This window comes from Brienomyrus brachyistius, chromosome 22 (assembly GCF_023856365.1).
Source record: "Brienomyrus brachyistius isolate T26 chromosome 22, BBRACH_0.4, whole genome shotgun sequence".
NCBI lineage: Eukaryota > Metazoa > Chordata > Actinopteri > Osteoglossiformes > Mormyridae > Brienomyrus > Brienomyrus brachyistius.
In genome coordinates, this window is record NC_064554.1 from 14998150 (window position 1) to 15022471 (window position 24322).

The 24322-nt window shown below is 43.8% G+C and overlaps 1 protein-coding gene across 6 annotated transcripts in view; it reads left to right on the plus strand.

Moving 5' to 3' along the window:
* Positions 1 to 24322, plus strand: part of stat5a (signal transducer and activator of transcription 5a) — a 56154-nt gene that overhangs the window by 21116 nt on the left and 10716 nt on the right. For 2 of the 6 annotated variants that reach the window (XM_048990342.1, XM_048990344.1), the window contains exons 2-9: positions 9528 to 9593; positions 18605 to 18743; positions 19195 to 19351; positions 20044 to 20133; positions 20565 to 20742; positions 21008 to 21138; positions 21280 to 21431; positions 21628 to 21783. In XM_048990342.1, the coding sequence (XP_048846299.1) occupies positions 18616 to 18743; positions 19195 to 19351; positions 20044 to 20133; positions 20565 to 20742; positions 21008 to 21138; positions 21280 to 21431; positions 21628 to 21783 (992 nt within the window). In that variant the 5' untranslated portion in view covers positions 9528 to 9593; positions 18605 to 18615. Of the gene's footprint in view, positions 1 to 9034; positions 9223 to 9527; positions 9594 to 18604; positions 18744 to 19194; positions 19352 to 20043; positions 20134 to 20564; positions 20743 to 21007; positions 21139 to 21279; positions 21432 to 21627; positions 21784 to 24322 lie in introns of all 6 variants that reach the window. The other 4 variants (XM_048990347.1, XM_048990348.1, XM_048990343.1 and 1 more) reach the window with 3 other exon arrangements.

Consider the following 24322-nt stretch of genomic DNA (forward strand, 5'->3'; position numbering starts at 1 on the left):
CACCCACATCAATCATGGTCTGTCCTGATCCTCAGTCCTTTGGGAGAATCTGTCCCAGAACCCCACCCCTGTAGATCCGAGACCAAGCATCACATGCGCTAATGGGGACAGGCTAGGAATATATCTTCTGCTTTGCATCCTTTATCGTGTTAAACATTAACTGCAGGGGGTTGCTAGCCCGACGTGGCTTGGCTCTGACGTCTGTCAGCCTCTCCCTTTTGCTTTCCCGAGTTAACAGTGTCTCAGTGCACCTCCTGAATGTTTCCATTTAAAATGTGGGTGTTTAATTGTCTAATTATTTAATTGCCTCTGGAATTGATCATTTGGATTAATGAAAACTTGTGTCCATGTGACACTTTGCAGAATGGTAGCAGATTTGATGCTGAATGAAGCATTTTGTGTGTGCTCAGGGACCACCCACAGTCTTCTGTGCGCATTTGGCCCCCTCCCATTCCATTGCCCATTTGCTAATGGGGAAACGCACCACACTGCTGCCTAAATATAACAGACGTCCAACCTGTGAACTTTGTTTGCTCTTTTGCTGGTAACCTTGATAGGCTGTGGGCACAGGTCCATCTGTTCTCCCCTGTCTATCTTATTTTTAGTTCTTGGTGTTTCTTTTCTGGTTTCTGCATTGTTTAACCTTTGTTTTAAACTAATTATGTTACAGGGACTTGTAAGTATTCTGTTCCCTGTGACTTAAGGTCATTCTGCTCAGTTTTGAGTCTTACCATTGAGAGGGTTGCTGTTTTAGGGTTTTGCAAAGATTAATCCGGTGATTGATCAAATGAATTTTATGCCTGACAATGAAAATCGGGTGGGAGAGGAGTGTCCATTTCCAGAGTCCATTTCCATGTCCAGTTGTCCACGTTGCAAAATTCATAAAGTGCTGCAGTTTATTCTATTATCTTAGAACATTTTATCCTGAGTGAAAAAGAAATGTGGTCATTTAAGTGTGTGTTTTGCTTCTCTATTGGTTTGCCCAGGAGACATGCTAGCTGTGTAGTGAGCTTTGTGCACAGGTATGGGGATTAAAAGGCATCTAACCCCAACCCTCTGATCTGCTTTGCACGCTCTCCTGGCGGTCGGTTAAGCAGTGCTCCCACTGAAGTCACTCTGCTGACATGAGAGCCTGAAGGGGGCGGAGCTGAATGCCACGGAAACGCCAGCCTCCTGCTCCCCTTAGCCCGCCCCCCCCCCCCCCCTTTCTGGGTGACAGACGCTAAGCTGACCCTTTCGTGGTTTTTATTGGCCTGATCAGCAATTCCTGTGGAATTTCTCCTCCGCCGATCTATGACAATTGGTTGAATGCTGTTAATTACAGTAATATTTAATTTATGTGTGGGAGGTATGCTGTGTACTTAGGGGATACTGTATATCTGTTTAGTGAAGATAACTAGCCTTGTAGCTGGTGACATTTCTGCCTCGTACCATCTTAGTGACAGCTTTATGGACCATGATTGCTTCTGTTAACTTGCCTGCCACCTTCCCCCCCCCCCCCCCTCCCCCCGCCCCCTATAAATTTTTTAACTTGTGAATGTTTTATGAAAAATCAAAGGTGGGAACTTGAAGAATTTTGCTGTCATTGATACTTTTTGTGCTCTTTACATTCAGAAGTTAGAAGTTTTGTCTCTTTCCACTCTTTTGATACGGGTTCACAATCGTGTGCATTTTTAGTGTCGGGCATGCTGTTGCTGACTCTTTCACAGTGGGGAAAAAAGTCGAGTGACCCTATGTCAGTATTGGACGTTCCTTTAGTAGCTTCCAGCTAGCTGACGGCGGTGACTGCTAGCTCTTTTCCAGGGTCACAGCCTGAACTAGAACACCTGGTGATGTTCCCTCCCCTCACAAATTAAAAATAGTTTGCTCTGAGTTAGGAAGCTTCTATTTCTGGTTTTCCTGTAACATAACCTCAGGAATTGAGGTCCCTTTAAGACCGGCCCTTCTGACCATTCCTGATGACCACGTGCCACACAAGAAGGAGGAAAAAAAAAAAGCACTGTACGGCCGAGGAATCTCAAGCTGACTTTAGCTCAGCAGATACGTGAGATCTTCATCACTCATGCCTCTAAAAGTATCTGTGATCCTATTGTGCAGAGCAAACAACATGTCTGGCTGTTTTTTTAACGAGTAATGTCTGCTTTGCATTCCCTGACACATTGGGTCCCTCCTGGCTGCCTCACGCATGCAGCACAGCAGGATATTGTCCTCAAGTCTCACGTGGTTCATTTAGTAATTAAGAACTTTACTAAGTTTTTGCCTTCCTTCCTTCTTTATTTCTTTTTTTATGGCACTTTTATTCAGTGTCCATTATGTCCAATCATGTGCGTTTAATTCAGACTGTAGCTTTGCAGCGGTGTCCTCCCTTGTGTGTGTGTGTGTGTGTGTGTGTGAGTGCGCGTGTGAGTATAAAGGCCTTCTGTCTTCCAGCTCTCAGACACCACAGTCCTGCCTTCTCACCAGATGAGCAACTGCAGCATCGGTAGATGCTGGGGACATGTGCTAATCTTTTCCCTCAGCTGCTAAATCAGATGTTATTTATAATTTTTTTTTTTTGGCCTCAGGGAGATGTTGCAGCGCCGCAGAAATACCCATCCCATCGGCCTGGCCTCTCTCTGGTCAAAGGGGATGGAGGAATTTCTGAGAGTCCAAAAGCCAGACGCTTCCGAGTATTCCCCCTGTTTATTACTTTGATTATTTCTGTTAATGCCAAGCACAGGGTTTGTTGCTCCCTTTCCAGATTTCACTGTGTTTTGGCTAAATCTCTTGCGGTAGAGGGTGGCTGGAGTTTGGGGATTGTTTGTGCACACTGTGCAGCTAAGCTGTGCCTGAGACCTGGAGAGCTCTCGATTTCCCACCGCCTAGCTCCTTCCACTCTCTGATTGCTCGCGGTCTGGGTCCGTATACGTTAAGCCGACGTTTCCCTGTGAAGACGCAGTGACACTTGGCCCTATTTCCCCCACCCCCTCCTATCCCCTTCTGCTTTTTATTTTCTTTGTAAATCTTTCTTACAGCTGCAGATATTTTCTGTGCTGACTGAAGAGGGACTAGTAGTCTTGTTTTACTTTCTTTTTTGGCCTGGAAACAAAATTACTAGGGTAAAATGTGTTGAAATTGGTGTCAAGAATGCAGCAGATTGATTCCTGCAGCACAGTACGAGTGTCTCGTCATTTCCCCTAAACGCACAGTTTCCGCTGCGTGCAGTAACTCAGGAAGGGTTAGTCACCGGAGCTGAGGTCTCGGGGGTGCCCCACCAAACGGTTAGCTTAGACAGGGACCCTGGCCTCATTGGAGGTATTGACGACACCTGGGTCCCGGGGCCACATCCACGCAAGTGCACCTCGTGGTTAACGCCGCACATAACCACAAGGTTTTTGGCATGCCAGGAGTCATAGCGAAGCGGTCAGTTCTAGTTTTGCATGGAGTGCGAGCAGGTGGTTCTGGGCCAGTGTGGCACAGTGCTTTGTTAACTGTAACCTGCTGCATGCGGACTAAGGCAGTTAGAGAATGACTGAGGAAGGGGGGCGTCTGTTGCCATGACTCCCTTACGGAAAAAGATGGTTAGGAAACGTAGCTGATTTTGAAAGACTCAAGCAAATGGAGTCCTGGTATATGTAAATGATGTGGAAAGTTTACATTTACTGCTACAGAGGCTGCGCTGTTCTGGTAATGTTAGTCTGGACATGGGTTTTGCATTACGTTACGATGACCAACCATTCCTCATCTCTGCACTAAGCACTTCAGCACTACCATTACATCAAAAGTGCCCCTCAAGAAAGACATGGCACTGAACGTCAAAGTGATGGCCATAGGTGCGATGACAACAGACTCATCTAATTGTTCCTTGTCAAGAACAGAAGTGATGTCTGATCTCTCTCTAAAGCCATTTGGAATTTTTAATGGTTATGTCTCCTGTGCTTCTTCCCCCAAACTACTTATTCAGCACAGGGTGGGTGAAAGGGTCCTACCTCATGCAACATTGGGTGCAGACACACATTGACATGATACAGAAAATTTGGAGACCCAGAGGAAAGCTGAATTACAGGACAGAGTAGTGCAGTGTTTCCCAACCCGATCCTCTGGGATCCCCAGAGAGTCCATGTTTTTGTGGGCTGCCAGACAGGGAGCTGGGAGGGAGCTAAAATGTGGACTGTCAAGAAAGGGAGCTGGGAGGGAGCAAAATTGTGGACTGTCAAGAAAGGGAGCTGGGAGGGAGCAAAAATGTGGACTGTCAAGAAAGGGAGCTGGGAGGGAGCAAAAATGTGGACTGTCAAGAAAGGGAGCTGAGAGGGAGCAAAAATGTGGACTGTCTGGGGGTCCTGTAGCCTCTGGGATAGGCTCTGGACCCTCCGCAACCCTTAATAGGATAACCAGTCACTGAAAATGGATGGATGGATGTACATAACTGTGGTCAAAAGTATCTATTAAATTATGTAAAGGAAACCAGACAGTTTTCTTATTTCCCCTTCTTGCTCTCCATAATCCCATATTACTTGCCAACAACACAGTCATAACATGCAGAATCCATGTGATTTGTTCCTGTGTGAAGGCCCCGTGATCAGTGCTGCATTTTCAAAAGTGCAGCGATGCATTGAAAGCAGTTCAGTTGCTTATCCTCTGTAGATTTGAGTGTACACTTTATCTCGTGTATACAATGGCAGTTGAATTTTACCTGCCCTCTATCTTCTAGCAGTGATAAAGCCATTTTCAGTCCATACCCAGTGACCCTTGTACCTTAGAGCCACTTTGGACAGGGACGGTACGTTGTTGTATAATATGCAGGTACTTTTGGTCCCTTGACTGGTGGCTATTAGCCTCAAGTGAGACTTTTCTGCACTCTAACTTGGAGCAAGGATGTCCCTTATTTGCCTTATATAATGGTCTGAAAATCTGCAGAGAACTTTGTTCCATTTAGTAATTACGATCAGATCTCTAAACCTCACAACTGTTATTGACCAGAGAGCTGAGTCTTACATTGAGAATGCACAAATAAGAATTGGAATTCAGAAATGATGGCCAGTGGGGAATGGTTTCGGCTTTAGCGGGCATAGTGCAAACTAAAGGCGTCTGTGCAGCTGTTGCAATATGACTACAGGTGTGATGATTATGGGTTATGTCATTGGACGTGGTGTAGCTGTTACAGGGATACTGGTTTAGTCCTGCTATTAAGGCACCAAAGAAATAAGTGGGTTAGAGTTACTTTAAAAGCAGATCTGAGAAATATTCTGTGCTATATTTCTATAGTAAAATGTTGTTTGTTACCTCAAGCTTCCAGTAAAGAAGGCTGTCTGGGTGGTGTGTCATTGCCTGTCCCAACTTTTATTCCAAGAATGATGCGGTGGATGGCTGTTATTAATCAGGACAGTGTACGGAGGTGACAGTAAACTGTACTCTTAGAACGGAGGTTCAGGAAGCTGAGGTAGAAGGCTGATAAACTTGAATCTTGGCGCGCTGTCCAGTCCCTAGTGGCGATCTGCATTTTCAAACTCCCCCATCCCGTCAGAATATTTCCCAGGAAGCCATAAAACGCCTTAGAAAAATGGTTTGTAGTTCTTTGTAAAACGTAGCACATTGTAGCCATGATGTGTATGGTGTGAAATGATTATAATCGTAATGTAGAGATCGAATGGTGTCGCACGATGAAGTAAAGGCTGAAAGAGGCTTTCTCAGTCTCCAGCTTTCATTCAACACCGGCAGGTCTCCTGACACTGCAGACCAAGAGATCTGCGAGTAAACCAAGGAGGCTAAGGCTTCTGTCAGTTTTGTGATCATTTAACCTAGAATAATGCCATGGATTCAGAGTAGTTGGGGGGGGGGAATTAAAATGTATTCATTTGCCATAAATGTGAAATATGTTTTGGCTTCAGAGGCTGCTGGGTAGGTTTCATTAAGTCTGTTATGCTCTGGTGCTTTCCTGTTGTGCTGTATTATCAAAGAATTCACTTGAGGGCCGTGTTATGAATTAGGGTATAAATTTTATTCACTCAACTCAGCTCCAAGACTTCAACCCAGATTATAAACCCAGTGTATGTGTACAGAGAATGTAATGCAGTGTCCACATCCACCATTGATTGTGAGCAACTACCGTGTGACACGTTTTCACATAGTAATAATTTGTGTTGAAGGTTGCGTTGATGAGTAGATGTATAGATGTACTGGAAGCGAAAATTTTGTGCTTAAGTACTACAACATATAACAATAAGGATGCCAGTTTTGTATGTGACTCTTCCATTAATTAAGCACTTCAATTATCACGTAAGCATTCCCTGCCAGATATGATATCCAAGCATGACTTTGCTTAATTTTATCTCCAGTGCACCATCTACCAGATTATACCACTTAGGCATTGCTTTAACGACATGAGTGTACCATGTATTGGGTGGCTGCACGTAAAGCAGAAATCCCAGTGCAGTCGCAGTGTGTTTGTTAATCAGACTGGAATCTTTATGTATTGTCTGCATATAGGAGGAATTCTTGGAAATTGGATATCAAATGTCTAGAATAAAACATTTACAACGATCTTCTTGGAAAGTCAGAAATAACATCATGTTGTCATAGGTGGAGTCCCTAGTTTTGACTTTTGTTGTACAACGTAAGTAACACAGACTTACAGAAAGTCTTGCTGGTGCTGAGTAGAGCATGATGTCCACGGCGCATGTGAGCTTTTTTATTTTCTTTTGAGAAATGTGCTTTTTAAATATTGTTTTCAATACAGTCATTTAGCAGACGCTGTTTTCCCCACAAATGAAGCACGTTTCCAGCCGACTCTCTCAGAAGATGATTAAAGCAGGATTGACTAGGGCTGGAGGATATGACCTATAATCAGTATTGCAATATTTGTAAACATTTATCTCGATTAAGGATAGATTCACAATTTTTGTAACCCTGCAAAATTAAGAATATCACCACGGCTCCCTGAGAACCAATAGTCGGTATCACGGTGCACACAATATTATATCTTAAAATGGGATTTGATTATTTAAATGCTTAATTGTTAAAGCTTGGACTGCTTACGCTACTTCATATCCCTGTGTAGGACCTAATTCGGGGAGCCAGACAGAGCATGTCACTCAATGCAAATCTGCCTGTCACTCACCCAGCAGCTGGTTTGGTTATGAGGTTGAAGAGTGAAGTCTAGACCATGTGGAAGCGAGTGGCTGAATATGACTCCTAGGAGCTGTAGTTTTTAAAGGGATAGTTCACAAAAGTGAGTAATAGGGGAAGTAAGTACCAAACATATTGACATTAGCAGAATTAGATCATAAGCGCTGTTTAACGTAGGAATCGGTAAGTTCTCTGTATGCCGCTCAGCCATAGGTTTCATATCATGTGTTGGGGGCACACTCACCATGGCGATTTGGTGGGCATGTTGGCTATGGTGAACATTAGAGACTGAATATAGTGACCTACAGCTGTGATGTACGCGTCCACATTGGCACCTTTCACTGAGGAAATGTGTAACAAGAGGGATCTACAAAATTCGGGCTTATATACCATGGCTTTTTTCCCCTCCTTTATTTTATGCTTTCTGTGTGCAGAGTGCTGGTTATGTGCTGTAATACTGAATTAGAACCTCATGCTTGGGGGAAGAATAAGCCAAAACACAGTAAAGAGAAAATCCTTAATGCTACCATGTCATCCTCCATGTATTCTCTTGTAGCACAGAAATAATGCATCCAATGGACACTATAAAATCTTAGCAAGGTAATTTGTCCAATTTGGGCCAGTTTGGCTTCATTAGTTGTCTGTGATCGGTTTCCATGGTAACACAGAGGATCACTAAAACCTAGATCTTTAACGTCGCCATGCCTCCCTCTGTCACAGTCATCTATACGTCCTATACATCTATACTGGTCTTTCTCTGTCATGGACGTCTAGCTAATTTGACTACTACCTCAATGTCTTTTTGATATCTTTTGGTATGTAGAACCAGAAGTCATTGTCTCTGTGTGTGTGTGTGTGTGTGTGTGTGTGTGTGTGTGTGTGTGTGTGTGTGTGTGTGTGTGTCTCTGTGTGTGTGTGTGTGTGTATATATATATATATATATATATATATATATATATATATATATATATATATATACATATACATCACACACACACACCATATATGTCTTATTTAAAAAAAAAAAAAAAAAAAAACTTCCTACAGATGAATTTGTAGGTTAGCAATGAAAATGCAAGAAGATACACGGTTATAATATGTGACAGATGGGGACATCGAAGCCCCTCACATCCCCCCCCCCCATCAACGCCACTCCCATCACTTGCTGCTGGTGACTGCTGACTCTACACTTATCTTCCATTTCGGTCTAAATCATTGACTGATGGTGGCCAAACGCTAACTAGTTCACATGTGTAAACTGATAACTTTGTAAAGATGATACTCTCCGCCCCCCCCCCCTTCCCAAACAGAGAATTATAACCAGAGCCGTACATTTGGATTGCTAATGAGCACCACAGTAATAGTAATAACAGTAATTATGTACCTTGCCTGATTGAAGGCTTGAGTCCAGTTGAGATGTTTAAAAATGTGAGCTTTTCCTTTTCACAAAAGGTTTGAATACTTGCTACCGCTGGTTCTTGCGAAGATGCTTTTTCTCACTACAGTTGCATGCATTTATCTTTCACGTTTCTCCATAGATGCTTGTTCAATGTCCAGCATCTCTCTTTTTTTTTTTTTTAATCAATGACCATGTGCCAAGTGTGGGATCGCATGCAGCCTAGCCCCGAATCAGCATGGTTTTGTAGCAGTCAGCCAGTTTGGTTTTCCTGCACAGTCTGTTGAAATATACTCTTTTGTATAATAATTTATGGTTTTGCGGGTTTATACCGCCTCTTATATGCTGAAGCTTGTGAGCTGTCTTAACAGAACGTGCTTCCACACCTTGAGTACTTCTGACTGCTGGCTACTCGCCTACTGATCAGACCCAGAGTCCTTTGTTCTCCTCAGGAAGGAAAGGCTAGAACTGGAGACAGGAAGTGACAAAGTATTTGTTCGTCGAGATCCGCAACCAATATTCTTTCCGTTTCAGTGTCAGTGGAGAGAGTTCCAGCCTGTGCATAGTAGATCACTCAGAGGATAGTGGGCCTCCCCACCCAAGGCTTTCTGAACCATGGCCGCCCAGCATGCATTCTTTATGCAGATTCCTCCTGACAGACTTTAGGCTTGACATGTCCTGCACAAATTCAGGAAGTGGTAGCATCACGAGAGCAAGACCAGGTGCAACAGGACCGCAGAGTCATGTGATAAAAAAAAAAAGTTTAGGCTTAAAGCCATTTACATCTTCGACACGCTGCTGTTTTATATAACATTGCATCTAATTAAAATTCAATGGAAAAAAACACAAGAAGAATAAATGCAGACATTAAAGTACTAATTTATATATATTATTTGTATTACATCCTATTTATATATTAATTTATCAGTCTATGTATCAGTCCATTTGTCTGTCTAGAGTTAGGAATTTCCATATAAGCACCATCACTGCCTTTAAACCCTATATTTCCTGTTTTTCTATCTTGCAGGTTTGTTGTCTCTCGCTCCGGAGTGTCCTGGTTTTACATGTTAACCCTGACCTGAGGAGTGGTAAGGCAAGTGATTTTCTTCAAATTAAGTCGACAGCAAGCTGATGTAAATTAAACTACTGCTAATGCGGTATTTCTGTTTCCTTTATGCTTTTTAAATTTTTTTTTTAGAAATAGCCTTCTGCACATGAAAACAGTATTAATTGCTATGCTTTGAGGCTGAAGGAGAAAACAAGTCAGAAAGAATGAAATGTTAGGTGTGCCACGTCGATTTCCAGTCAGCGAGGTCGTAATGAGTTTGTGGCCCAAAAACCAAGGTTGGATTACTGTGAAGCTGACAGCATTTCCTGCACGGTGCTGCTGCTACAGACTGACCTCAGATGTGAGGCTCTGGCAATTTTTGTACTTTCACTTGTACGTTTACGAGAAACTACCATGTGTGTGTGTGTTGGTTAGGCAAGGAGGGGAGGGGGGAGTGGGGGAATGGAGTTTTGCGCCACTCAGATTTTAGCGTGCCGGAAACCGTCCCAAGGATGACAGGAAGACTATGGTAGTGAGGTGGTTGAGCATTGCTGTTGCTGATTGGCTCATTTCTTATCAGCTGACTTCCTGCCTGCTGTTTGCTTACCCACAGAAAGGGTGAACAAATAGCGAGTCTCTGATGGCAGCATAAAAACATGCCTGCCTTTCTTTCCCTTGTGTGCCTTTAAATGTTGTGATGTTGTGGGTGTCAAAAAAATACTATTACTGTAGTTCAATATAATTAATTTCTTTCTAGAAATAACTACTGATGTATAAAATTTGATATCTTGTTGGCGCTGAGTAACAGAAAGCTCTGAGGAAAGTTCTTAAACCCATATAAATTGTTACCAGTTCTGTGGTGGATATGACTGATTTTCGCCTTTGAAACATGCATAGTCCATTAGCCCCCAAAAACACTGGCTGGGTTTCTGGGTGTCAGTAAAGAGTGTAGCTTATTTTCATTGATAGCTTCTAGCAAAACGTCAGTGTCGCTGGGGACCTCTGAATGAGCGGATTGGCAGAGCATGATTGGATCAGTAGTATAGTATAACAGCGCTGTGTCATTTCAGCTTGTGCTCTGAAGTACAGATCACGATGTAGCAGTTTGCAAAAGCCCCACACCCTCCAAGATCCATGACAGTTAGCGTGTCTACAGTTTAACCCTTTAAGCTTTACGGACACTAAACAATGTCATTGTGGGCTGGAGCAGTCAGACCCCTGTCAACTGAGACTGGGCTACTCTAGCCAGGTATATACAAGACCATGTTTCCCTTTTGGTCATGATCAGAACAGCACATCTGGGATAGTACTAAGAGGCAAATGATGAAATTATGAAAAAAAAGGATATAATTCACAGTTCCTGAAGCTGCATTTGAATAAATTTGCTAAACTAAAGTAAAATTTGTCTGTTCCACATAAATGTCGTGAATTAAATATCAGACTGCTGTCATCGTAGTAGCAGATGCTGGTTCTCGGGCAGCATAGCTTCCATTAATGATGCAGAGTTGATAACCATTAACCAACACCCATTGTTATTGCTTCATATGATGTGAGTCAACAAACTTCGCTTTGTGTTTTGACCATGAGACACGCAGGCTGGTGAGGAAAATAGCAAACACCACACGAAAAAGAACTTCATATTAACTTGTAATTAAATTTCAATTAAAAGTATAGCTACAAAGGTTTAATATTACACGGAATGCCAAACAGAAGTATGTGTCAATCAGCCCTTTGTGAGAATTTTCCAAGTAGCATGCAGCAACTAGCAGAGTCCCAAAGAAGCCCGGTATTTGGTGCCTGAATAGCAGATGAATCAGTTACAAAAACTGCAAAATGAATGTGTCATGGGGGACAGTCTCAAAAATAATGGCAAATGCAGACAAATTATATTGGCAAAGGGGATCATGGTTACAAATCGAAACCTGCAGGCAGCCCTGGATAAATGTTCATGTAACGGGACAGTTGTCAAGCACCGCAAGTTCAATCACTGCAGAAGTGAAGCAGCACCACTGTATTCCATTCCCAATAAACACGAGCTTCACAAAGCTGGAATTTATGACAGGGCTGACATACCGAAACCGCTTGTATTCAGGGTCATTGCACAAAGACACATAGGAGCACAAATGAGTCATCTTTCATTCCTTTTCTTACACGCAGACGGGTTTGCGTTTGCATAATGCCAAACCGCGATTTCGGAATCAGCAGCCATCTCATGGGCGCCATAAGGGTCGATGATTGCATATCATGGCCTAGGAATATGAGGGCGTCATACAGGACACTGTTCGCTCACAAGCGTGCTCATATTCCAGGATGATAATGCCTCCATGTACACTACTAGACAAATTATAAAGCAGGAACACTGGACTGAAATGGGAAACCTTCAATGGAGTCCCCAGTTCCCCTTTAGAGAAACGTTGGAGTATAAAGTAAGGTTTTACCTCATACCTGAGGTCCAGTATGAGGTCCCACTCCATAGTTCAGGACAAGGATGCAACCTGGTGTATGACAAACAGTGTAACAAACAGTGGCCTTACTGTGTTTCTTTTATTTCTATATAAAAAAAATAGGAGAGATAGAATTAAATGCACAGGTTATACCATATTTCACCTTATATCACTACTTGCAAAAATTAATGTTTTCCCTGCTAATACACTGTGAACAGAACAGAAACTTAGAAGACCAAGTCAACCAGGCCAGACTAAGCTAAGATGGACGCTGCAGCGTGAAGTTCATATAAGCAGGAGCCTGTCTCAAAAGCCCGCTTTTTTAGTCTGTACTTGAGGTTAAGGAAGAAATTACTGGGCTGGAAAAAAGACAAGGTTAAGTGAAAATGCAAACAGGCTACACAGAACATCAGTGTGGTACGACTGAAAGAATCAGCCCACAGTGTTTCCATTTACCAATAATTATACTTAATTTTCAGGTGCTTTGACACCAGAATACAAAGGGCTAGTTGTTATTTACACAGGTAGATAATTGCACCAATTTAAACAATATGTGGGTTGTGAAAATCTCAGAACTAGCGCAAGGTATTTAATATGAATCTGTGTGTATGGTTTTGGATATAGGAGCGCCTACAAAAACATTCTAAGAAGTACTAATCTTGGAAAAGATTCTAATATCCGCTGTGTTATAATCAGTATAATTTTTAGTGTTTCTAAAAGTTTCAATTAGGCATGCAGTTAAGAAAGGTGCTGTGCTAGGTTGACTTTTGAACCACTTGTATCCCCTTCTGACACTTAATATAATGTCACGAGCAGTGTGGCAAATGGCTCGTTTCCGGCAGAGAGCATAGCTGAGCTGTTTGGACACAAATTTTGGTTTCTATCTGGAAAATGAGTTTAAGTGCCACTGAGATTATAAAATGTGGTAAAATCCTGATGCTCCAGGCTCCTTTTGATATAACTTTCAGTGAATAATTTTCAGAATGCAAATTCTCTAAAATTTGGGAATTCAGTGTGACATGGGCCGGGTTACCAAGTGCTTGGGAAGAACACAGATCAGCTGTAATTACTCCCCATTGCAGCCGAGCTGATCTGAAGTCAGATTTCAGTTACTCTCATGTATTAGTTGCTAAATGGACCAGTAGTGAAATTCAGTGTTTGTGGCCATTTAAAAAAAGTCAAGTTTTAAGAACCTGAAATGCTTCTATAAATGCTGAAATTCCATAAATTCTGTCTCTGTTAGGTTGTCAACTAAAGAAATAGATCTGAAATGAGTGTATCCTGTGTAACACAAATGACCATTACGACCATCCATTTTCCAAACCGCTTGTCCTACTGGGTCGCGAGGGGCCCGGAGCCTATCCCGGAAGATATGGGCACGAGGCAGGGAACAACCCAGGATGGGGGGCCAGCCCATTGCAAGGCACACTCACACACCATTCACTCATGCATGCACACCTACGGACAATTTAGTAACTCCAATCAACCTCAGCATGTCTTTTGACTGTACCCGGAGGAAACCCCACGACGACATGGGGAGAACATGCAAACTCCACACACATGTGACCCAGGCGGAAATTCGAACCTGGGTCCCAGAGGTGTGAGGCAGCAGCGCTAACCACTGCACCACCATGCCGCCCCGTTACTATTAACCATTTAATCATTATTGCTTTAGAATCATTCATTCATATGCACATGGACCTAGTGCATTTTAAATGCGCTGAGCTTAGCTGCAGATCACATTACAGTTAATGAGCTCACTTTAATTCACAAGCGCATAGATGCTGCATTTAATAAACTGTCATGCAGGGCTTATCTGCTGAAAGTCATTTCACTAATGAAATCCAGTCTAGCTGATTGTTTTGTGCTGGCTTGAAGTCATTTTTGTATAGATGCTTTTTAAAGTGGTATAATTTTATCAAAGAACTGAGGCAGGATCTGTCTTGCGTTAGTTTTATTTGCGCTGGTTTTCATTAGAGGAAACGCAAGGTGTGTCCAGTTTTCCTTTTTCTGTGTTGTCTTGAACTCCTTGTCTTGCCTAAGTGGAAATGCTTGAGTGAGCCGTGTGATCTTACATTCTTTTACCTTGCAAAAAGCTACGCTACAATCGCAGTCAGGGCATACTTTAGGGGGTGCTTATTTAAGGTTTCAGCAGCATGAAATAAGCTGCAGAGAGAAACCACGCCAAGGGTGATGCATCCATCAAGTAGTGGGACATCTGCTGATGAATGACGGCGCAAAACATGACTGGGTTAGCTACTGAAGACCCCTGGCTCTGTGCGTTTGACCCTGGGCACCACTGTGCACATGTGATTTCCACTTGTGTTTGTATGGCATTGCCTGTTTTTTTTTTTTTTTTTGTAAATCCAGTTTGTTTTTAATCAATGAATAACTTAATGTCTTCAGCAAGAGTTGGCATGGAAAACCAAGAGCTGTGGCCGTTGCAGGATCCTGGACTGGACAAACTGCTGCAGGAGTATTTGTCTGAGTAACTCCATCCCTACAAATGAATAAACCGCAATACCTCTTTTGAATTTATTGTTCTGTTGTCCTGTCTTGTGTGACACAGACATTAACCGCGGATTTTTATTTAAGAATTCACCACTAGGATGTCTGATCTAATCTAGTTCTGAGATTTAGTTCTACGGACTTGTTCCAACCCAAGCCTGGCTGTACAAAAGACCTGGTCCTTTTTAACACTTAGCACTTTTTAATAGACATCATTCGAGCCAGTCAGGCTCCTGAGAAGGGTCCCTTGTATTTAAGGTATGTTTTTTTTTTTTCATTTTCTGCTGTCAGAAAAGTTCAATTAGCACATTGTTATTGTTCTCCAGAATGCGATGGATTTCTTGATGAGTAGTTGTCATGATATACATGTAAATCAAACCACAGATACACATTTAGTCCCATCCGGAAGAAATTAATGGAGTGGTGCATGCCGATGTGCACTTTACTAATAAATTATCCTGTTGAAAGGACATCATTACCCTTCATGTTCTAACCCAGTAATCTGCAGAGGTTGCCATTGGATGATAATCAACATGAAATACAAATTCAACAGTTCTTTACAGGGGCTAACTGCGACCCAGTCACAGAATTATATATATATATTTTTTTGATAATTGTAAGGAAGCAGGCCAAATTTTATGTTATTTTTTATGAAGGACTACTTGAAATGCTCCACAGATGCACCCATTACCACCAGGAGAATAACAGCCCACCCTACATTTCAGAGCCGGGCTGGATTTCAGGGTATGATTGAGATTGTTCTGCTGGGAATAATTGGTGGTAGATTCATTCCTCATCCTTACTCCTAAGCATGTGTTCAGCCACCGAAGGATCAGGGCCTTCCCCTCTGGGCACGGAAGGATGCAAGAGGCGAGCAAGACGAGCAGATGATGCTGAAGGACTCGTAGTGCTTTCACTTTCTTCAGAAGGTCACCTTCAGAGGGGCCATGTCGGAGAGGCTCGAGGCAAATCCCCGTGTTCCTGCTTCTTCGAAAGGTCTTCTAGAGTTCTGTACCGCCGAATGGTCCAGTGACCCTTGGAACATATTGTTTTTTTCATTACTGTTTATCCGAATTGCCATCAAATAAGTGGTTTGCTTGAATGAGGCTGTGCCCTTAGGTTATTAAAAATGGAAATTTTTGTCTGTTGACATTACTTTTCGGTCTCTGAATTACAGGCAGATTGGTGGCACTGGAAGCAGTGGCCGATGGTTTGAAAGTGACCTAAAATACTTGGGTCAAAGCTGCTGCATTTATGCCGGCTGTTTATTGATTTCGAAACTGGATTTGAATGGATTTATTTCTTGTAGTGCACATTTTCTCGAGGGGCAGGTGGCATGTTTCATCTTGCTGATTCCACTGATACATTCTTTCCTGAGCATTTGCGAGAAATGTTTTTGGGGACTCTTCAGCGTATGTATGTCTTTGTGCGTTGCTAATCCTTTCGTTACCTTAGTTGTGGTTCATGGTAGCACGGTACTAATAAAAATGTAAGTATAACCATCGAAAAGGAGCGGTTCCATGTCTTGTTTCATGTGGAAAATGTTAGCTGTCCCACCCCCCTGCCCACTTACTTATTCATTTGTGCCAGAATACTCATACATTAATGTGGCTGATGGGATGGATGTGATTGATTGTGTGTGTAGTTCTTGAAATTCTTTCAGGTATTTTTGCATATGCATGTATGGACAAGCCATTACAAGGAAGACCACACCTTCGTTTACTGTCTCGTTAGATATGATAATGACATGCTTAACTGTTTTTTTTTTTGCATATTTTTAAAATAATGGGTTTAATGCCATGAGCTCCCTTTGAAGTGAAGGAGGAACTGCATAATGAGAATGAAGTCCCCCTATTTTATGGTTTTGGTGGCAGCAGGTGGCCTGTAAATTCGACCAGTGTTTGCAGTTTGGTGTCAGTGTCCACCTTAGTCACAGCGGCATCTTACACCCACCTGGGAATGCTCATTACATGCCCTGTTTGCACAAGGCATGTGCTCGCACACAGACACACTCTTAATTAAGGAACCTATTCTACCTTTAGCATGTAAATGCTCTCCTGTTTTTTAAAGCATGCAAGTGAGAAAGAAAAAGCCGCATCAGTATGGCTCATTCTTTGGATTGTTTGGGTTGTTGACGCTCCCTGAAATTTCCATAGTCTCTGGGCACGGGTTTGGTTTTCTGCCATATGGCCATATGTTGGTTTGGCCAAGTGAAACAGCTACTCACACACAACTTTGCACTTGTGAAAATTCTGAATATTTTTTGCACATGTATGCATACTGAACAACAAGGAAAATTCAGAGTGGAATTGTAGCATGAATGAAATACTGCCATTCATACTCCATTCTGCAATGTTTTTTTTTTTTTTTTTTTAGCATACCCCTGTTTGTTCCTGGAACAGTTGTATTAGATCTCAGAAATCTTGATCAATGTAGAAGTTCTTATCAAACATGAACCATGACATCAACTTTTTATAAATATGCTGACTGAGTTAGTACCATAGTTAGTATGACAACATCAAAAGACTCATTTCAGGCCATGTGTTTGATATTTGCTGCCCAAACAGCGGGGGACGAATACCCCCGGTCGTTCCTGATATCTTCCCAACACCCAAGCTGAATGTCATCTCCTGTGCAGGACTGCGTGTTTGGGCAACAGCAAGAGTTGTTTAAACCCACAGCTACTGCACGCCAACACAAAACCAGTTAGGCCGGCCTTGGGTGAGAGGTACCAGGAACCCTGACGCTTTCTCAGGGCCCTCTGCCATCCCTGGCATCTGCTCCCGTTATCTCTGCACACGATCTGTAAACCCCTGTTGTCTATTTGAGAGCCATTTGGCATAACTGAGGCAGGCAGGCAGGAAGGTCCTCATGGTGCTGCAGGAGATGGTATAGGCGACTGAAAGAAGACAAGGAAGGCCCTCGTGGTACTGCAGGAAATGGTGTAGGCGACTGAAAGAAGACAAGGAAGGCCCTCGTGGTACTGCAGGAAATGGTGTAGGCGACTGAAAGAAGACAAGGAAGGTCCTCGTGATGCTGCAGGAAATGGTGTAGACGACTGAAGGAAGACGAGGAAGGCCCTCGTGGTACTGCAGGAAATGGTGTAGGCGACTGAAGGAAGACGAGGAAGGCCCTCGTGGTACTGCAGGAAATGGTGTAGGCGACTGAAGGAAGACGAGGAAGGCCCTCGTGGTACTGCAGGAAATGGTGTAGGCGACTGAAGGAAGACGAGGAAGGCCCTCGTGGTACTGCAGGAAATGGTGTAGGCGACTGACAGAAGGCTCACATTTATTGATGCACCCGCCATGTCTGTATAAACTGTTTTAATATTCACCATTTTATACAGCCCCAGTATCCAGATTGCCGGCGATCACTGCAGCTTTTATCACTGATGCATAATGGGTGTTTTTTTTTTTTTTTGCCCGTAAAAGCTTGCTTTTTCCCGTAAGCAGATGTTATTTAGAGTCATTAGCAATCTACTGTCTTAATGGTGGTGGTGGTGGTGGTGGTGGTGATGGGGGGGGGAGGGATTATGAGAGTATCTGTTCGAGCGCCCGGCCGCATTAATTCTAGTGACTGGCAGCATCACTGTATTCTCACATACTCAGCGACATGGTGTGAAGGACCTAAAACATCAGCTACACCCACATTAATCTCTTAGTCTGACATATGTCTGATCATTTTAAGGTGAGGATTATACTTTGGGGGCGGCATGGTGGTGCAGTGGTTAGTGCTGTCGCCTCACACCTCTGGAGTTTGGAAAATGGTTGGATTATACTTCGTTCAAAGATAGTTAAAAGGAGTCACATTATTTATTATTATCAGTAGTTGTATTTCAATCTCACAGCAAACTGTTAAACTGTTTGTTTAGCATCACAATGCGATGTACTAGTGCAGTTCTAGAGAGTAGGATCAGATGGTTTAAAGGCCTTGGTCACAGGCCTAACACATCAGTCTGCAAGTCTTGGGATTTGAATTGGCAATCTTCTGATCAGGAGAGCAGGGTTTCATAGCCACACATCACCTGTCACAGGTGTATTTGCTGATGGTTTGTCGTCATTCCCGCTAATAATGGCTGCCTCCTTCTACGCCTGCTGACATCAGGGTGTTGAAAGATGGCAGTATGGATCCAGGCGCAGCAGCTGCAGGGGGACGCGCTGCACCAAATGCAGTCCCTCTACGGGCAGCACTTCCCCATCGAGGTGCGCCACTACCTGTCCCAGTGGATCGAAAGCCAGCCATGGTATGTCCCGTCGCTGCCCCTGTCCATTCTTCACATTATGCATTTCTTTTTGCCCTCAGAGAGTTCCACAACTGTATATAATCATAGAAGTTTAAATCGTTACTCTAGATCAGTGTTCCTCAGGGGCCCACGTATGGTTCTCGTTTTTGCTCCCTCCTAGCTCCCTGCCAGACAGTCCACTACAGGAGCTGAGAGGGAGCAAAAATGTGATCTTGTTCGCTAGACAAGAAAGGGCTGGAACTAATGAATGTTTAGATTCACGGGAAGAATGTGAAGGACACCAACCATAAGTAGTTTTTCCTGGGTCGACCCCCTGCATTTAGATTGTTGATGCATTAACCGAAGTGTTGAAGGTAGAGATGTCATCACAGTCATTTTTTGATCAGAAAGGTCTTGTGTGTGTCTTGAAGGTTTTGTGTGTGTGCGTCTGTTTGTTCCCCATTTATACTAGGGATTCTGTCGACCTTGAGAATCCCCAAGAGGAGTTTAAGGCCAAGCGTCTGCTGGACAGCCTGGTCCAGGAGCTTCAGAAGAAGGCAGACCACCAGGTTGGTGAGGACGGCTTTCTGCTGAAGATCAAGCTGGGTCACTATGCCAGTCAGTTGAAGGTGAGCCATTTTCCATCCTGGTTAGCACTCTGAAATCTTCAAAGCCAATTTGGCAAAAACATGCACTGCTGAAAATGTCTTTATTTTAAAAACAGAACAGTGTAGGAGGAACTTTTCCATATTTTTGTCTGTTTTTTGTTAAAATACATGACAGGCAGCATCAAAGAGCAGAGAATGATGTTGATGTTTTTACAGATGCATTTAGGCATAGCAACTATGTATTCTGATAACTTGCATTTAAGTTTGCATTAGCATTTTTTTTTGTTATTCTGACTCTACTAATGTACCTGACTCTGGAGATCCATCAATGTGAATACAAACCCACTAATTAAATACCTATTCAAGGAATCTGTGTGACCATCCAAACATGATCTTAGTGAAGAAACTGTGGGACACTCGTGGTCAGAGATGATATTTAGTTGGTGCTTCCTAAATTAGACACGCTTATGAAAACCCACTTCTTGCAGAAGCCTCAGCATGTTGCAATTCAATCCAGTAAAAATGTCTAAATGGCTATAAAGTGCCTTCTTGAGATGTTGTTATATGACTGCGGAAACACATTATGGAACATCTTCAAGCACTATATAGGGAGAGATTTAGTTCCTTAATATACCAAGTCTGACAACTGGGAAGCACATAGGGGTGATTTTTGTTTGGTCATACAAGAAATGGATGCGTGGCTTGTTTTCCAGAGCACATACGACCGCTGTCCATTAGAGCTGGTGCGATGCATCAAGCACATTCTCTACACAGAGCAAAGGCTGGTGCGGGAGGCGACAAACGTGAGTGTGCACTGGAGCACTGTGCTCTGGGACGGTGTTGGGTCTATGCTGCTGTGTGCTGCGGGCCTGCAGGAGTATGACATGCTTCAGTAAAGATCAGCTTCTGTAAAATCGTCAAACAGAAAGCGAAGCAGTGTCTCCCCCACTAGAGGCAATACTAATAATGGATAATAAGGAAGTTTATCAGTTCATCACAAAAAGTCATAAGCCAAGAATGTTAGTGTAAATGTCCTGACGTACACCTGAAAGGCCAGGTAATCTAATTACTTAGATTGTTACTTCAGTTAAGATGTTGCAATCTGATTGTTTGCGTCTTGATCGTTTACTAAGTTGCCTTATATTGTAAACCAGTTACACTTGATATCGAGCGACTCTTTTGGCTTAAATTTGAATTCTGCGTTTGTGCCAACACACTCTGACCATATTCCCAGCAGTCAATCTCCCCGGTGGGTGGCATGATGGACAGCATGTCTCAGAAGTACCAACAGATCAACCAGGCCTTTGAAGAGCTGCGGGTGATGACTCAGGACACAGATAACGACCTGCGCAAGCTTCAGCACCACCAGGAGTACTTCATCATCCAGTACCAAGAGTCCCTTCGCATTCAGGGTGAGCTCTGGCATACTCAGGGCTCCCCCCGTGTTGCTTGGCAGGCTTTATGGCCTCTTAAATCAGCGCCGGAGCCCCAGGCTGCGTTGCAGACTCAAGCTGGTGAATTATTACTGTACGGCTCAGCAAGGCGGAATTCTGTTTGAGTGCGGGTGTGTTTCTGCCCTTGTTTGTGTGTGTGTGTGTGCGCATGAGATTTTAGCCAAGTAAAACCTGCTGACTCTGCCGCGTCTCCTCTAACCCACCCCCCCACACCCCTTTCCAGCCCAGTTGAGCAGTCTCGCCAGCCTGCCCCCTGCTGACCGGCAGCTGCGGGAGCCCAGCCTGCAGAGCAAGCGGGCCACTGTGGAAGCCTGGCTCACTCGGGAGGCCAACACACTACAGAAATACAGATTGGTGCGCCATCTTACCTACACAGACCTAACATGGACATGTAGGGGCATGGCTGCGGGGTGATATACCGTGACGTACGCCCTTCACGTGCAGTTAAAATGGAGAGCCATTCAGTAACCCTGATTTGCACGTTTGTGTTTCCAGGACCTGGCAGAGAAACACCAGAAGACTCTGCAGATGCTCCGGAAGCAGCAGACCATCATCCTAGATGACGAGCTCATCCAGTGGAAGAGACGGCAACAGCTGGCCGGCAATGGCGGCCCACCCGAGGGGGGGCTGGACATTCTGCAGTCTTGGTGAGTCCTCAGCTGGCTGTTTCCTCCGTCGTATACCTGGCCAGACACAGAATATTCGTACTGGTCATTTTGTCCCGGAGGGAGAACTTGTCGAGGCTACTGATTATGTCAGCGCTCGTGTGTAGAACCGCCGTCCTCCATCGGCCACTACGACCTCCAGCTGTGCTTCGATTGGTGCTTATTCCTGGCCCCACAGGTGTGAGAAGCTAGCGGAGATGATCTGGCAGAACCGGCAACAAATCCGGCGGGCAGAGCACTTGAGGCAGCAGCTCCCCATCCCTGGCCCTATCGAGGAGCTGCTGACGGAACTCAACAGCACCATCACAGACATCATCTCGGCGCTCGTCACCAGGTTAGACAGCGAACCTCGGAGGTTGGGGCACAGCAGGAAGACAGGCTCCCTGTTTGCAGCCACCTCCCCCTGTCTCTCAGGAATTGTTCAGGCTCCCCTTTCCCAGAATCCATTAGTCTGTGTATGAGGCCAAGAGTGGGGGGGGGGGAACACCACCAAAACAAGATGATTGTGTAATTTTAATCTTTCAGATATGTTTACCCGGTAGATTAATGGACACTAAAGTCTAAATGCCTGATTGAGCTTGCATGTTGAAATTTTTAAGTTCTGATATCCATTTCCCATAGTCATATTTTAGGAATGTTTGTTTTTGATAAAATCTGACCTTCATACTACAGTGGATCCTCAGATAACACTGTAGTCTGAGCCCTGCCAGGGCCCGAGGTTGAAGCACACACCCCCGCCCTGTGTTGTTGTCTGTGTGTTCTCCCTGCATTATGCAAATTTCCTCTGGGTACTCCTGTTTTCTCATGCAACTCAGACCCGTAGTTAGGTGAACTGCTGCCTCATTTGCCCATAGTGTGTGACTCTGTGTGAGTCACTACAATTCTTTTGTGATCCCTGCTTTCTGGGACAGGAGACCTTCTGCTGCACTGTTTCCCAAGTCGGTCCGCAGGGGCCCACAGACAGTCCATGTCTTGCTGGGAGTTGGGAGGGAGCAAAAATGTGGATTATCTGGGAGGGAGCAAAAACTTGGCCTGTCTGTGGGTGTTGGGAAACACCGCTGTACTGGGTAAGCAGTCAAAAGATGGATGGATTTTAAACCTGAAATTGATTGTAAAGATAAACAGGCTTGCACTGGGCTGAGGCTTCAAGGCAGAGTTCGATGGGTGCAGTGCTTTGAAACGTTTCTCCATTAGAATAAAAAACAGGGACTGGATGCAATCCCCAAGTGTAAACACGATATTTAAATGCTGCTGAGTGATACATTAATCTGTGGAGTGTCTGCAGGATGCAGTCTCCCTACCACTAATGATCTAAAGTGTCTCTCTGCTCTTCCCTCTATTTTTTTTCTCCTGCCCTGACCGAACTCCCATGTTCTCTCTGCCAGTTCGTTGAGTTCGATGTTTTTTTATTATTATTATTATTTTCTCATTTTATTAGCTGTCACGTACCAACCATTTCTGACATTTACTCTATCGTCGCTTAGTGCTTCAGAGGAAAGTCTCTTCTGACTATCCAAGGCATTAGCGTGGCTCTAGCTCCCCCATTCCAAGAGGCACCTGGAACGGCGCCCTTCCCACCGAACAGAATTCCGCTCGACAGGATCAGCTAGTCTAGGGCCAGCACCCTCTTGCCTCTCTAGTTCTGCCAAGAGGGTAGACTCGCTGGTAATAAGCGTTTATTCAAGTCACACATTTGTGGTTATTTTCTTTCTGTTTTTGAGCTACTTTGAGACATCTGAACATGGAGACATCTGAAGTGAGCTTTTTCGCTCAGGGCCCAAGCACGGAATCAACTTTTGAAGCACAGAATTAATTTGTCATGATTCAATGGCCTATGTTAGCCAAATGTTACGGTTAGGGTGACCACCCAGTCCATGTCAGGGGACGCTATCAGCTAGGACAGGGTTTGTAAACTACCATTGCAACGAAAAAGACCTGGATTTCACTCTAGCACTGAGTTCTTGCTGTGTGCTGATTGGTCAGTCTCCTATATTCATGCACGTGTCACGAATGTTAAATGAAACCGCCGGATGAGTCTTTCATTCAAGGAAAGAAAACTGGACAAGCACAAAAAGAACTGAACTAATTAGGAAGCACAAGAGCCTGTCAGTTTCAAAGCAGTTTGTAAAACCTGAAGCAGCTATAGTTTCTCCCCTGACATGGATTTTGTCATTACCCTAATTACAATACAGAATATTTCAGTATAAGACAATAGATGACCTCTTAAAGAGAACCTGTTCATACCTTATACCAGGAAAAACATCGTACAAAAGGATAATCCAACGACACGCTAATTTCAAATGGGGATATTCTGATGATAATAATAATATAGTATTTTTTTAGTTTAGATGTAGGCCCTCATTGAGTATCACAAAATCTGGTGGTCTGTGAATCATAGTCACCCATGAGATGGAAAGTCCGAACAGGTTTCTGGCAAGAATGTCCCAGTGGCACGATAGGAACTATTATTATTATGGGATGAGCAACACAGGCTCTTTGATCCAAGTCATGTGATGTTGGTGTCAGTCGTATGTGTCTCTTCGCATTCGCACAGTGGGTGGTAACATGCTGAGAATATTCGTGTGCGGCAAACTGGGGGGGGGGGGGGGGGGTTCTGTAGGCAGTCTGAAAGAGGAATGTCCAGGGAATTCACTTGCTGGCGGGACCAAAACGATGCATGCGACAATCAGTGGTCATGTGCATCCATCTGTGTGTTAATCAAGCTGTTCCATGTCATTCCTGCATCATCTTTCTATGTGCTGTGTCAGTTTCACGCCTGCCTGTCTGCCTGTCTATCCCATAATGTCAAATTTTTTCAAAGATGGATTGTTTGAAAGTACTTAACCACATTTTTTCTTGTTTCCATGGAAATG